Source organism: Leptonychotes weddellii, chromosome 5, assembly GCF_054177405.1.
Source record: "Leptonychotes weddellii isolate Sample4059 chromosome 5, ASM5417740v2, whole genome shotgun sequence".
Lineage (NCBI taxonomy): Eukaryota > Metazoa > Chordata > Mammalia > Carnivora > Phocidae > Leptonychotes > Leptonychotes weddellii.
This window is the reverse complement of record NC_138373.1, coordinates 156450393-156465600: the sequence shown is the minus strand read 5'-3', so window position 1 is coordinate 156465600 and position 15208 is coordinate 156450393. Positions and strand designations below refer to the sequence as shown.

General features: G+C 42.7%; 1 protein-coding gene across 1 annotated transcript in view; it reads right to left on the bottom strand.

The window, feature by feature from the left end:
* ATXN10 (ataxin 10) overlaps window positions 1-15208 on the bottom strand; it is a 166122-nt gene that overhangs the window by 126050 nt on the left and 24864 nt on the right. The window contains exons 3-4 of the mRNA XM_081822651.1: window positions 14348-14430; window positions 2402-2498 (exon numbers count right to left, since the gene is read on the bottom strand). Of these exons, the coding sequence (XP_081678777.1) occupies window positions 2402-2498; window positions 14348-14430 (180 nt within the window). The remainder of the gene's footprint in view (window positions 1-2401; window positions 2499-14347; window positions 14431-15208) is intronic.

The window sequence follows — 15208 nt, the reverse complement described above, 5'->3', positions numbered from 1 at the left end:
TGATTCATATATAATAATCATCCCATGAACAAATTCAGTGCCTACTGATGTTTTTAAGGATTTAATGAAGTACAACACTTTGAAACAAGTGTACTATTTACTGTAAAAATAGCAATATAAAATGAGTCACAACACAAAGCATCCAATATTAAAGATGCAGCTGACTTACGACTCAAAAGCAAATGCCGTCTGATTAAAGAAAAAGATAAAATGATTACATTTATAAAACACTAAAATGTTAACTCCTGTTAGAAAAAAAAAAAAAAAACAAAGGCAAAACATGGTACATCATTAACGACAGGCATTCCTTCACTAGTTATGAGGGACAGAATGTTTAGAGGAAAGATGGTATCCTGGCAAGAAAGAGAGAGAATGGGGAGGCAAGAGCCCCAGTGGGAGTCCTGCTTCACCACCCATCAGCTGTGTGATCTCAGGAAGGTCACTGATTTATCAACTGTCAATAATATTATGGGTCGTGCACTATGGCAGAACTTGTTTTTTCAGTTAAACGTCATAATACTCTTCTGGAGGAAATATTATCCTTATATTACAGACAAAGACTGTGTTGACTTTACTTGCCTGAGGGCACAAAGCCAGTGCCTCCCAAAGCTGGAATTCAAATTTGGTTATATTTGTCTCACAGATACATGCAGAGTGAAGTCAAATAACCTCTTTCAAGTGTGTTTTCTGATATAAAAATGGAATACAACGACCTCCTTGGCCTATCTCATGGGGCTTCAGTGAGGATCGGATTTGACACCATCAGTAAAACCACCATGTAAACTGTCATGACTTCTCTGACCACCCTGCTGAAGGGCCTCTCCTCTGTGTTTCTGTGATGTCTGGATTGACCCTCATTATGTCCGTTCTCACGCTACGGTGTGCTCACCTATTCCTTTATTTCCCCCACTGAAGATGGGCTTTGGGGAAGTAATAAACATATCTAAATTACCCATATTCCACTTACCTAGCTCAGAACCTCACAGATATTAGGTATTCAAAGCGTTTTAAAGGAATGAATTCTCAAGAATAAGTAATTTCTATGCCTGTTGCTTGAATTCCACAATTCTTTCCTCCCCCCTAAGCTTAATTATCATTAATCATAAAGATTTTATGCCTCTAACTCTTAATTATTTGCAGGAATTTGAGAGCCAGTTGCAGACTCAGTGAACCGTATCTGTTTATATCGAGTTCATCTGATCCGAACATCACCCTTTATGCACAGCCCAGAACACCCTACCACCAGGGAAGGCAGCAGAGACTTTCAGCAGCTGCTATCTGAGCAGGTGCAGCCTTTGGATCCAGAGAGCAGCTATGCCATTTACCAGCAACCTCAGTTCCCCAGCCTGTCCCAAAGGGGACAGCACCACCTGCCCTGTAGGGCTGCTGACCAGGACAGGGATAACGCACAGAGAACACCCAGCCCAGGGCACAGGAACGACAACTCCTACTCTACTGCTTACACTGTTGCCACAACCAAAGACACCCCACTCGTTGGCAACAGAGCCTGGATGAGAAGCCAGGCCTCCCACTCTCAGACAGTGACTCTCCTATTACTTATCCTTCCTCTGCTACCTGCTCACCTTTTATCTCCATGCTCAACTTCTTACGAACCAACAAAGCTGATCAAAACAAAATAGTAAATCACCAGGAAAAGCACCATGAACCACTCTGGACAGATTGGTTATCCACATCTTACAGCTCTCCAGATCTACCAAAACCTACAGCCTTGTGCCAGGCATATGAGAAGTGCTCAACAGGGACGCCTGGGTGACATAGTCAGTTAAGCACCTGACTCTTGATTTCAGCTGAGGTCATGATCTCAGGGTCATGAGGTCAAGCTCCATGTTGAGCTCCAAGCTGGGCATGAAGCCTGCTTGAGATTCTCTCTCTCCCTCCCTCTTACCCTCCACCCCATTTTTTCTCCCTCTCCCCTAACCCCTCCCCCCTAATAAAATAAAGAAGTGCTCAGTAAATAAATAAATGACTAGTTCATTGCCCATACTTCAGCGGTTTATGGCTTTTTTATTATAAATTTGTTTTCTTATCAATTATAGTAAACTTAGTATTTCTTAATCAAAACTTTTATTTTCTTAAAATACAACTGACATACAATAAAGGGCATAAAACTTAAGTGTACAGCCCAATAAATTATTAGATATGGATACACCTCCATAACTACCAGCCAGATCAAGACACAGAACATTCCTAGAACCCCAGGAGATTCCTTCATGACCTCTCCCAGCTCGTACCGAACCCACCACCACCCACCAACAATCACCTGGAATTATCCTGAATTCTATCATCAAATGTTAGTTTTTCCTGTTTTTGAACTTGATGTAAATGGAATGATATAACCAGTCTTTTTAGAAGTCAGAAACCCTTTTATCAATATACTCACAAAAAGAGTTCTGGGAAAGCATGCACCCAAACAATAGACTGGGAATCTTCATTCCGCGAGGCAATGTTGCCTAGAAACTGCAGGCCACAGCGAAAAGCTGAGGATTTATAAAAAGTAAAAAGATATAATTTAAAAATTTTTGACATACTGAATGAACATATCTTAATAAAAAAAAACATTCGACATTATTAAACAGGAAGTTTCTGTTAGCTTCTTTACTTATGTAAGTCTCTCACTGCAATGAAACTTCGGACATGACATTAATATTAAAATGCCTTACTAAAACAATGTACTAGAGACAAAATTAATTAACTTCTTTAAAAGACCGTAAATGGACACATAAATATACCTCTAATTTACATTAAATATCCCTGGATTATGTATTCCAATCAAGAGAGCTACTCTTAGACTGGATTTTATAAAATCTAACTTACTACTATTGAAAACAAACATCTAAAGCATAAAACTATAGAAATATTGAAAGTTAAAGAATAGCAAAAAGATATATTAGGCAAATACCAGCCTATAAAGGAAGTCATACACCACTTAAAATGAGACGTAATAAACATTAAGGCAAAAAGCATTATTGGAGATTATTATTAAGTCATTTCAGGGGTGCCTGGCCAGCTCAGTCAGTGGATCATGCGACTCTTGATCTCAAGGTTGTGAGTTCAAGCTCCACGTTGGGTGTGGAGATTACTAAAAAAAATAAACTTAAAAAAAAAAAAAAGGCCATTTCAGAATGACTTAATTAATCAGAAAGATATTAACAATTTTAAATTACAATCACCTAATAATATGGCCTCATACACACACACACACACACACACACACACACAAAAGAAAAACTGACAAAGCACGGAAGAGAAAAATCCACAATTAAATTTGGCAGTAAGTTATACATCTTTCTGGGTAACTTAATAAATAAGCAGACAAAAAATTAGTATATTTAAAAGATTTTAATAGCATTTAATAACAACCTAGTTGACAGATTTAGACTATTTCACCAAATAAAACTGCAGAATATTGGACAAAACCCAGAATGCTGACAACACCCAGTGCTGGCATGGATATGGAGCAACAGGAACGCTCATCCACAGCTGGTGGGGACGCAGAAGGGCACAGCCGCTGTGGAAGAGAGTTCAGTCCAGTGGTTTCTTACAAAACTAAACATACTCTTAATGTATAATCCAATAATCACAATCCTTGGTATTTACCCAAAGTAACTGAAAACTTATGTCCACACAAAATCCTGCACGTTAATGTTTACAACTAAGACGTCCTTCCGTAGGTGAATAAACACACTGTGGTCACAGCAGACAATGAAATATTATTCAGCACTAAAAAGAAATGAATTATCAAACTATGAACAGACATGGAAGAAACTTACACGCACATTACCAAGTGAAAGAAGTCAATGAAAAGGCCACATGCTGTATGATTCCAACTATGACGTTCTGGAGAATGCAAAACTATGGAGACGCTAGAAAGATCCATGGTTGCCTGGGGTGAGGGCAGGGACAGTGAATAGGCAGAGCACAGAGGACTTGAAAGCAGTGAAACTACTCTGTGTGACACTATGATGGTAAATACATGTCACTGCACATAGTTTTGTCCAAACCCATAAAATGTAAAACACCAAGAATGAACTATAATGTAAACTATGGGCTTTGGGTAATAACAATGTAACAAACATGTAACAGGTGGTTAGGGGTACTGATCCCCACACAGTCAAAAATCCACATGACTCCCGACTCTCCCAAAACTTAACTACAAATAATCTACTGTTGATCAGAAAATTTACTGATAATCTAAGTAGTTAACACATATTCTGTATACTACATATGTTATATACTGTATTCTTACAATAAAGCAAGCTAGAGAGAAGAAAATCCTAAGAAGGAGAAAACAAATTTACAGTCCTGCTCTTTAACAAATCTGCATATACGTGGAGCTGAGCAGTTCAAACCTATTGTTCAGGGTCAGCTGTCCCTTCGGTGCCAGATGTTGACGGCGGGGGGAAGCTGTGCAGGGGTGGGGGCAGCACGAGAAGTCTCCACACCTTCTCATTTTTGCTGTGAACCTAAAACTGCTCTGAAAAATAGTCTATTTAAAGGAAAGAGAGTAACAGCACAATAGAACGGTTTGGTGACCAGAAAAACAGACCTACATGCAAGTCCTACCTTAATGTGAGCCTGTGTGAGCTATCTGACCTTTGTGAGATCCAAGTTCTTCACCATAACATGTGACAGTACCTGTTTTGTAGAGCTGTCGTAAGGATGACATGGGAACCCACTAACACTGCTGAGCGCTCAGCAGGGAACACAGAAAAGGTTCAGACGGCCACCCCTCTTCACTAGCACATAATATGGCCTTGACAAATGCTGGTTTAAAAAGTCCAGTTTCCAAATGTTACATGAAAACTCGTGTTTGTTCCTGTTGTCAGAGACTCTAAATAGACACCCTGAGTGCTTACTGTATAAATCCTTATTGAGAATCCTACTATTGAGACAGGTACTTTCATCCTCATTAGAGAGCTCAGGAGACCAAGACCCACAGAGGTTATAAGGAACCTGACCGAAGTCACACAGTCATAAAGTATCATAATTCTGGATTTATTTCTGTGACTGTATCAACCCAATGTGGTAATCTCATGCTTAGCAGAATACCCACTGGGTTATACATGAAGTTGATTAGTAAAAAAGGAAAAATTTTTTTCAACTGCAGAATATGCAGTCTTTCCAAGGACGTAAGGCATATCATAAAACAATACTTCACCATATAATGGAGCAAAAGACAACTCTCAACACGTTTTTATTTATTTATTTATTTTTAAAGATTTCATTTATTTGTCAGAGAGAGAGAGCACAAGCGGGGGAGTGGCAGGTAGAGGGAGAAGCAGGCTTCCCACTGAGCAAGGAGCCCGATGCGGAACTTGATCCCAGCACGCTGGGATCATGACCTGAGCCGAAGGCAGATGCTTAACCGACTGAGCCACCCAGGAGTCCCTCAACACATTTTTAAAAACTGATATACAGATAATGCTCACTTACTACATCACAATTATGTTTATATACAATTACTTGGAGGAAATAAGTCCCAAAAATGATTAGAAAATCCCCACATGTTTAAAATTAGAAGACAGATCCTAAATAACCTATGGGGACAGAAAAGAAATCACAATGGAAATACAATATTTCAAACCAAATGTCAACAAAGAGACCAGAAACCAAAGCTTCTAGATGCAGCTAACACTGTACACAGAGGAATATTCATAGCTTTAAAACACATACTTTGGGAAAGAAGAATAAAGAAAATAAATGAGCTATAAGCATTTGCTTCAAGAAATTACAAAAATAATAATAAAACAACCCAAAACAGTGAAGGAAGAAAAAAAGATTAAGAGCAAGAAGTTAATAAAATTGAAAGCAGTCATAAAAAGAGAATACGGAGATCCGAAATGTGACTCCTCAAAAAGCTCAGTACTAATTAACCTTTGGGAAAACTGATCAAAAAGGAGAAAAGGCACGAAGAACAAAGACATTAAATTTTCAGAAATGACAAAGAGGACATGGCCATGGATCTTGCAGACATCAAAAAAGAAAGTCAGAAAATACTGCAAATACCTTTAGGCCACACTGTTTAAAAATTTAAATTAAATGAACAAAACCCCAGAACACAGCTCCTTTTGCCGCCTCTGTAAAACATTCAGGGAGCGCCTGCAGTCGTACCCATTAAGGTCATCGAACCAGCAGTCAAAAATTTTCCCACAAAAAAAAAAAAAAAAAAAGGATCCTAGACCCAGGCAGCTTTATTGCCCATTCACATTCAAGGAAGAAATCATTCCATTTTACACAACTCTTCCAAAGAACAGAAGAGAGAGTAGACCCTAACCGACTTGGTGAGGCTCGCATAACTGTGATACCTGAGTCAGAACAAGCACAGCAGGAAAAAGGACGCGAACAGAATGTAAAAAATACTAAAAATGTATTTCACACTGAATCCAGTCACATGCAGCACGATGAAGCCGAGCTACACCTGCGCTGCAAAGCTGCTTTAATGTTACAGAGTCAGAATCTGTACCTGATCATGTTAACCTACAAAGGGCAGAGCTCTGCTGTATGATCACCTCCAGTACAGCAGGGAATGTACGTGATGAACTTCCAACACCCACTCATAGTTCCAAACAACAAACAAAACAAAACAAAACTCCCAGCCACCAAAGACTACAAGAGGGCTCCTTTAACCTAAAAATGGGTATCTAACAAAAAATCTACAGCACACATTATAATGAATAGCCAACTGGAGAGAGAGTTCCTTCTGAAAGGGAAGGAGACAGAAATATCTGCTATCACCATTTCCAGTCAACTTTCTACTGAAAATCCAGGCCAGTAAGACAAAGGATGGCCAAACACTGGAAGACACTAAACTTTTTTTCTCGAAGACGCTGTTGAAAATCACTAGGTAAGAGAATTTGTCTTCACAAAACAGTAAGTAATTGTAGGTTAACAGTATGGTACTAGGGCAGGAATAGATAAATAGACCAATAGAAGAAGAGCACCCATCCCCTGCAGTGAAGTTTCCCCGGGGATGAGCTCCTGCAGAGCGTGACCAACTGGATGTGTCCAGCAGCCAAAAACTTCCTGAGGATGCTTCAAAGCAACCTCCCCGTGAACAACTTCCCCTGTACCCCAGACGGTGGATTTCCAGCAAGTTCCACCACCATCGCCTCTCAGCAACTTCTCCACGTGAGAAGTGAGCCATGACCAGGCCATCTCCAAGGAGAGCTGGATCTCAGACCTGGGGAGGGGGGAGTCTCTCCCTTGGACACCCATCTCAGCCCTAGGGGTACTGGCTGCCCAACATATCTGCAAATCCTATATTCTCTGGCATTGTCTGTACTTCTTAGTAGTCAATCCCCGGTGACTTCAAGCCCTTGCTAGAGTTAGTGATTCTTTCCGTTAAATTTTCCCTGTTCAAGTTATGGCGTGCTTCCCATCTCCTGGACGTGCCCTCGCTGGCAGAGTGGACGGAGAGAAGGAATAGGAGGAGGGAGGAGCAGGGAAGAGAGGGAGGAAGGGGAAGGGGCCCCACTGGGAGCAAGAGGGCACCAAGCATGGACCTTAGAACACGATGAGGGCTAAATCAGCCCGGACCAAGTCAGGCGGACAAGACTACTTATTTCAACGAAGAAAAGTGAGTATAAAGAATTAAACCACAAAGGCAACACTGAGGTAACACGGAGATTACGGCTACAGGAAATGGCTACACCCTTGGAACTGAAGGCATGGAGGGAAGCAGGTAAGGTTCTGAGAAGCCGGAGCCGGCAGGGGCTCTGCAGGGCTGGAACCCAGGCCTCAGGGGTAAGGGGATGCCCAGCTACTGTGCGGGCCTCAGAAGCATGGAGGACACCTCCGAGAGTGGGACTCGGGAAGGGCCCCGGGCAGCTGGTAACGGTACTCCCGGGGTGAGCACAAGGAGACTGGAAGGGGGCAGCAGCTGCGGCTTTCCAAGGGAGACACGAATGGGGGGCAAGTCCCACCATCCCTCCTCCTGCCTGCCAGCCTCCCACCGCATCCTTTATTAGCTGACCCTAACAGAAAGCAAAGGACAGGTGTGTTTGTGGCCTCCCAGCCCTGGCAACGCAATACGAAAACAGAGACAGGGGGTGAGAGCTTGAGTTGAATAATGACTGCCTAAGAACCAGAACAATATCTAGCATTAAGCAATCACTAATGTGATATGCACGTGTGATTTACGTGGATTCTTATTTTATCTTCACAATAAGGCAGACCGCATTATCTACATTTCACAGATGAAGAAATGGAGGCACAGAGTGATTCAATAAATCAGCCAAGGTCGACAGCTAGCGAGGGGCCCAGCCAAAACCCGGAGTGGGCTGTATGCCTTCAACACCAGCTCTTAACCAGGGCAGGTGCGCTGAAAGAAGCCAGCTAACATTCGTATGGTTCCCATGGGTAGAGCGATGCTAATTGGTGAAATACTTAAAATACTTCTGTGCTTTGTGGTAACCAGACACGACCATGAATCCCTGCAGGCCCACCCCTGTCCCAGCCCCTTCCTCAGGACACACCCCATACCTAAAAGGCCACTGCCTGACTGAGCCTCAGCCTCCCAGGGCCATGCCCCAACTATGCCTGGCATGCATGCTGAGGTGTCCACACCCACACCCTACTGTTTGCTCACTGATTTTGAAGTGGTTCACATCAGGGCCAGGGCAGCCCATGCAGGCGGAATGGCATGTGATGAGATCCCGAGTGGAAGGAGACCAAGACACTTCTGGGGAACCAAATACCCACATGAGTACAGCATGAGGCAAAGAAGCAGGAGTAATAAAAGTGCCCAACACTTGCTGAGAATTTACTAGGTCCTAGACACTGTGTTCTAACCATGTTACCTCATCTAACCCCCACGACAACCTTAGGAGCTAGGCATTAATATGCCAGCCCTTTTACACAAAGCTCTAGGGATCACCTCACTTGCCTTTGGGCAAAAGCAGCAGGGCTGGCAAAAACCAGAGGTGGCTCTTGCCCGCCCCCCCCAGGAATCCAGGCCGATCAAGGAAGGTAAAAAGTTACAGGAGAAGGAGTTGAAATGAAAGATTCTGCTCCATGAAAGGATCCCCATGGGGCAGCAACCACGAGACAATTTTAAGAGCAGGGCACTTCTGAAGTCTTTAAACTTGCTAGACCTCTGCTTTGCTGGAAGAGGGGTGGGCCTCCTGGTGTAGCCCCAGAGCTCCGGCCCTCCATCCTCAAGACTCTCCTGGGACTGGGCCTTCCCTTCCAGGCCTATCGCCTGAGCCCCGCAAACCCCTGGCCGAGCACAGAACGGGCTGCGCCCCTGATACCTCAGAGGCAGAGGAGCTGCAAAGATTAAGAAGGAAGAGATACGCGATGTGCCTGTGCCCATCACCTGCTCACAGTAACTCGGCAATCGCAGGCTCAGAGAGTTCTGGAATCGTGGCCAAATATGGAAACACTGAGATAAGAATACAAAGAAATACTAAGAAATACAAAGACAAGAAAATGATGAACCAAGAACTTCAAAACTGAATTACCTTCACAATCTAAAAGAAGATACAAAACTGCAGGCACACACTCATTCCCAGGCAAAATACTGACAAGGGACTAAAACAGCCAAGTGTTTGTCCAAAGCAGCCTGCGTATACGTGATGACTGTTTTTCTTTCCCCTTTTCTGAGTTTTTAAAAATTACTCTATAATGAAATCATAGAAATTGTTTATAATGAAAACTTATATCCCCATTTTTAATCTTGTCACAATTTAAAACGACAATTTTTATTTTTACTGAATAGTTTATAGAATATTAACACTCAAACCCTTGTAGAATTTAATTTAACACACACACACACACACACACAAGCCAACAATGTAAGTTGGTCTGAAAGCCAACTGACCTAACAATCATTTGGGCAACTAAAAATTAGCACTCTGAATCAGAACACAATTCCAGGAAGGAAAAGGTTTAAAGATGTCCCAGCAGCAAGAAAAGAAAACTCCAAACAAGTACTAATGACAGTTTACTTTTACCAAACAGCTTATCAAGTGATCTGTGTAAATACTGCAAATGTTACAAAGCCCCTCAAAAGTCTCAACATTATTTTTACAGATTAAAAACAAATAAAGGCCAAAAACACCACCAATAATTCAATTAAAATAACTCATGCTTGTGTTTACATAAAATTTGATGAGCATAATATATTTGTCACACCACTGCAATTATTCTCTGAAAATAATACTCTAAATATTATTTTGACAATGTAATTACAGTGTTTACCTCAAGATTGGTAACAAAACGCTAGCACAGATACGCTGCTAAAAATCCACCAAGAATAAGGTTCTCACAGAGAAACAGCCACAACACAGTAGGGGCACTTTATTAAGAACCAGAATACTTTTCGAAGGCTTGTATTAGGCTTGAACTAACATACTATAAAATTTTTTTAAGTTTCACTGTAGAATCCAAATTTCACTGTGGAATTCCAAACAAATTCAGGAACGCTGTGGACCGCCCTTTTCAAGAAAAAAGCAAAAAACACTATTTAACTCCCATTTGCCTCCTTGCCTCAGTAATATCCATCCAACTCTGCCTACAAATTCACATCATCTACGTAAAGCTGACACAAGTGGAAAGTAAAGACCTAGAACAGGGGAGAGATGGCCCATGTCATGGACTGGAAGACTCTGTATCATGAAGATGGCAAGTCTCCCCAAGTGGATCTACAGACTCCACCTAATTGCTAGTATGCACAATATAGAAATAACTTTTTTTTTTTTTAGGATTTTATTTATTTATTCATAAGAGACAGAGAGAAAGATGCAGAGGGAGAAGCAGGCTTCCCGCTGAGCAGGGAGCCCGATGCGGGACTCGATCCCAGAACCCTGGGATCATGAACTGAGCTGAAGGCAGACGCTTAACCATCTGAGCCACCCAGGCGCCCCTATAGAAATAACTCTTAAAACTCAACAACGGGGGCGCCTGGGTGGCCCAGTCATTGAAGCATCTGCTTCCAGCTCAGGTCATGATCTCAGCGTCCTGGGATGGAGCCCAGAGTCCAGCTCAGCAGGGAGTCTGCTTCCCCTCTTCCTTTGCCCCTCCCCCTGCTTGCACACACTCATTCTAAAATAAATAAATAATTCTTTAAAAAAAAACAAAAAAACTCAACCACAAAAAGGCAAACAGCCCAATTAAAAACTGGGCAGAGAACTTGACGAGACATTTCCCCAAAGAAGATTTACAAATGGCCAAAACAAGCACATAAGAATATGTTCAGTATCATTAATCATGAGGAAAACACAAATCAAAACCACAATGAGACACCACTCCGCAACCATCAGGATGACTATAACCCCCAAAAAGGAAAATAAACACCGGCGAGGATGTGGAGAAACTGGAATACTGTACGCTGTTGGTAAAAATGTAAAATAGTTCACAGGTGCTGAGAAAAGTCTGGCAGTTCCTTAACAATTTAAATAGGAAATTGACCCGGCAATTCTACTGCTAGGTATATACCCAAAAGAACAGAAAACCGGGGCTCCAATAAATGCGTATACAGGCATGTTCAGAGCAGTGCTGTTCTAAATGGCCAAACGGTGGCACCACAGCCAAATGGCGGAAACAACCCAAGTGGCCACCAATGAATAAACGGATACACAAAACGTGCACACAACAGAGTATTATTCAGTCATCTAAACAAACGAAGTATTGATACCTGCTACAATATACGTACACCCTGAAACACATTCTGCTTCCTGAAAGAAGCCAGGCGAACAGGTCCCATAATTCTCGGATGCCACTTACATGAGAAATCCAGAATTGGTAAATCCATAAAGACAGAATTCAGGCAAGGGAAAACAGAACCCTCAGTGGGTAGAGGCTTTCCTCTCGGAACCATGGAAGTATTTGCAATTAGATGTGGTGGTTGCACAACATTGTGAACACTCTCAAGGCCACTTGGTTGTTCACTTTAAAGCAGTTACTTGTACACTGCGTGAATGTCATGTAAGAAATACGTTCCTTAATTAAATTCAACTGCAGCTGCCAAAACTGTGAAACACTCTGACACACCAACACAACACAACACAGGCGTATGAAGACGTGCCCTCTGGCTGGTGAAAAGCCAGGCCACCAGCCACACAACCAATTTCTCCATCAGTGACAAACCAGGTCATAAAAAGTGTCAGAAATTGGCTCCTTTAGGTTTTCTGTTAGATCACGGACTTGCTTCAGTGAAGAGAACATCGATCCCGTGAAACAGTGTTTTATCACATAAACACCACATTCTAAGTCTTTTGTGGCTGATCCGGGATGGAGCAGAGCAGCCCAGGGAGTCCAGGGAAGGCAGGAGGGCACATAACGTGCTGACAGAAGGACGGGAAGCAGAGGGAGGGGGTAATTTCAGGAGACATGGCGCTCAGTGGGTGTGCGGGGATGGGGTTCACCGCGCCAAGGAAGGGCTGGCTCGCTCTGATGGCTCTTTAATCACAGCATCCGTGCGGTGCTTCCTCTTGGGTGTCTTATTAGGAATACATCATCACCAGGGAAACCCTCTTCTGCCCACCATGGCATTTCGGCGCTGCCAGTAACACACTATCCACCACATCAGTATTTTCCAGTAATCATAAAATGCAGTACGTTCTGAACTCTTTCTGAATTGCCATACCACACACAGACTTCAAAAATAGGCTGCTTTTCCATGTGACAGAGGGAAGTCTGGATTTTACTGCTGATTTTTCATCCCCCAATTTGAGCACGGAGGCTTCTGCTGTATCATAAAATGGAGCTACAAGAAGATCTTTAAATATGTAACATCTTAAAAACACTTTCCCACTAAACCCTACACCCTATCAGTTTCTTGACAATACCTGAGAAATTACCGCTGTCCAAAAAAACATAGAGCAAACACTTTGTGCGCAGAGTCGAAGATGATGTAATTAATTCAAGAGATAATTACAATTTCCCAAAGGAAGAACTCTAAATCAAGTAGAAAGATGCACGAATTTTAACAAAGGAGTTTTACATGAGAACACGACGGAATCACAGAATAGTAGGAGAACTAAACCAAGCAAGCAGCACCTCTGACAGCTAATGTAGCCACCGTACTCTGTGCCTGTTTCTCCACCTGTGAAGAGGCTGCCACCTCGAGTTCCCTACCTGCCTGCCAACAGCAGCAAGTGTATCAACGTGAGAGAAGCAGGCCTCACTGTTTAGTCAGTGAAGGCACTGAGAGCTAACGGAAATCAATCTGTAAATCAGATCAGATTTTACAAACAGCTGCAGATTTCTCCTTTAGAGGAAGCATTTGTTAGATTATTATTAAGAAGAATTCTTCCAACCGACAATCTAGTACATCTTCTTATAAGATGGACATTTACATTAAGATTTTCTTACTTAAAAAATAAACAAATAAATAAAAAGATTTCATTATTAAATGACTTGGGTTTGCCCATAAGTGTTTCAAATCCTTGGATAAAGAGGTCGTATGTTAAAGTGCTGTTTACTGTTATGATATTACGATAATAACCCCTGTCCAAAGGACAAGTATGGATGCTAATAGTTTAGGAACCAAAAACATTCACCAAAAAGTCTAAAAAAGCTTCCTGGTCTTCAAATTAAGAGGCCTGGTTTTTCTCTTAATCCCTTATCAACAGCTATGAACAATCAGAGCTTCCTTCCCTCTCGGTCACGCCATATACTTGACTTACGTAACATTTTTAGTGTGGACTCCCCTCGCTGCATTGTAAACACGCAGAGGCAAAGATTCTTCTGTCTGCTCTCCTCACTGTTGGGATCACACCCAGCACCGAGAACAGGCATGCGACATCCACACGAGTAATACAGAGACACTGTATTACTTTCCAAGGGCTGCCCTAACAAAGCACCACAGACTGGTCGGCTTAAACAACGGGAATTTATTTTCTCAGACTTGGAGGGTAGAAGTCCAAGATCAAGGTGTGGGCAGGGTTGGTTCCTTCTGAGCCCTGCTCCTGGGCTTGCAGATGGTGGTCCTCTCGCCGTGTCCTCGCCTGGTCGTCCCTCTGTGTCTGTCTGTGTCCTGACCTCCTTTTCTTACAAGGACACCAGCCATAATGGATTAGGGCCCACCCGTAGGACTCCATTTTACCTTACTGATCTCTTTAATGGCCCAGTCTCCATATCCAGTCACATTCTGAAGTGGTAGGAGTTGGGGCTCCACCATATGGATTTGGGGGAGAGTTGAGGGGCGTAACTCAGCCCACAACAGAGCAAGGAAAGGAAGTTGTGGCAACTTTCTCTTATGCTAATTCACTAACATCACTAAATAAGTTTCTCCGTATCACGAAATACAAAACATTTGCTTTAACTCAAAGCTGTGGTTTTTAAATCCTTTTCAAAGGTACAAATAACCCATGAATCACAGTACCTGTCAACAGGGATTCCTGTTCAACCCGCAGTTCACGAAAAAGAAGAATCAGATCAACAGCGACGCCAATTGTATCCAAGTTCCTATAAAAGATTTTTTTAAAAAGACAAAGTCAGACCCATTAATTTTCTTGAGCCTGCATTTCAAATGATGATCCGGGGAACGGAGCTGCGACTACTGGCTCACGGCATCTGTGGTAAACAGAATCGTGACCCCTCGAGCTGTCCGCAACATCATCTCAAAACCTGCGAATGTGTTACCTCCCAAGGCAAAGGGGACCTCAGGGTTGTGAGTAGATTCAGGATCTTGAGATGGAAAGATCACCCTGGATTAGCCAGTGGGCCCAATGGGATCACAAGGGTCCTTAAAAGAGGAATACAAGGGGCGCCTAGGTGGCTCAGTTGGTTAAGTGACTGCCTTCGGCTCAGGTCATGATCCTGGAGTCCCGGGATCGAGTCCCGCATCGGGCTCCCTGCTCGGCAGGGAGTCTGCTTCTCCCTCTGACCCTCCCCCTCTCATGCTCTCTCTCTCTCTCTTTCTCGCTCTCAAATAAATAAATAAAATCTTAAAAAAAAAAAAAAAAAAGAGGAATACAAGAGGGTGTCAGAGTCGGGGAAGGGGCCGTGAGCCCAGGAATGCAGGAGGCTTCTAGAAGCTTCTAGAAAAGGCCAGGAAATGGATTTTCCCCGACAGCCTCCACAGGGAACTCAGCCACAGTGACCCATTCTAGCCTTCTGAATTCCTGAACCAAAAGATAACAAATCTGTGTTAGTTTAAAGCCACGGAGCATTTGGTAATTCGTCACAGCAGCAGGAGGAAAGTAATCCAGATTTGGGGTAGCAGGAGTAGCGATGCTGCTGT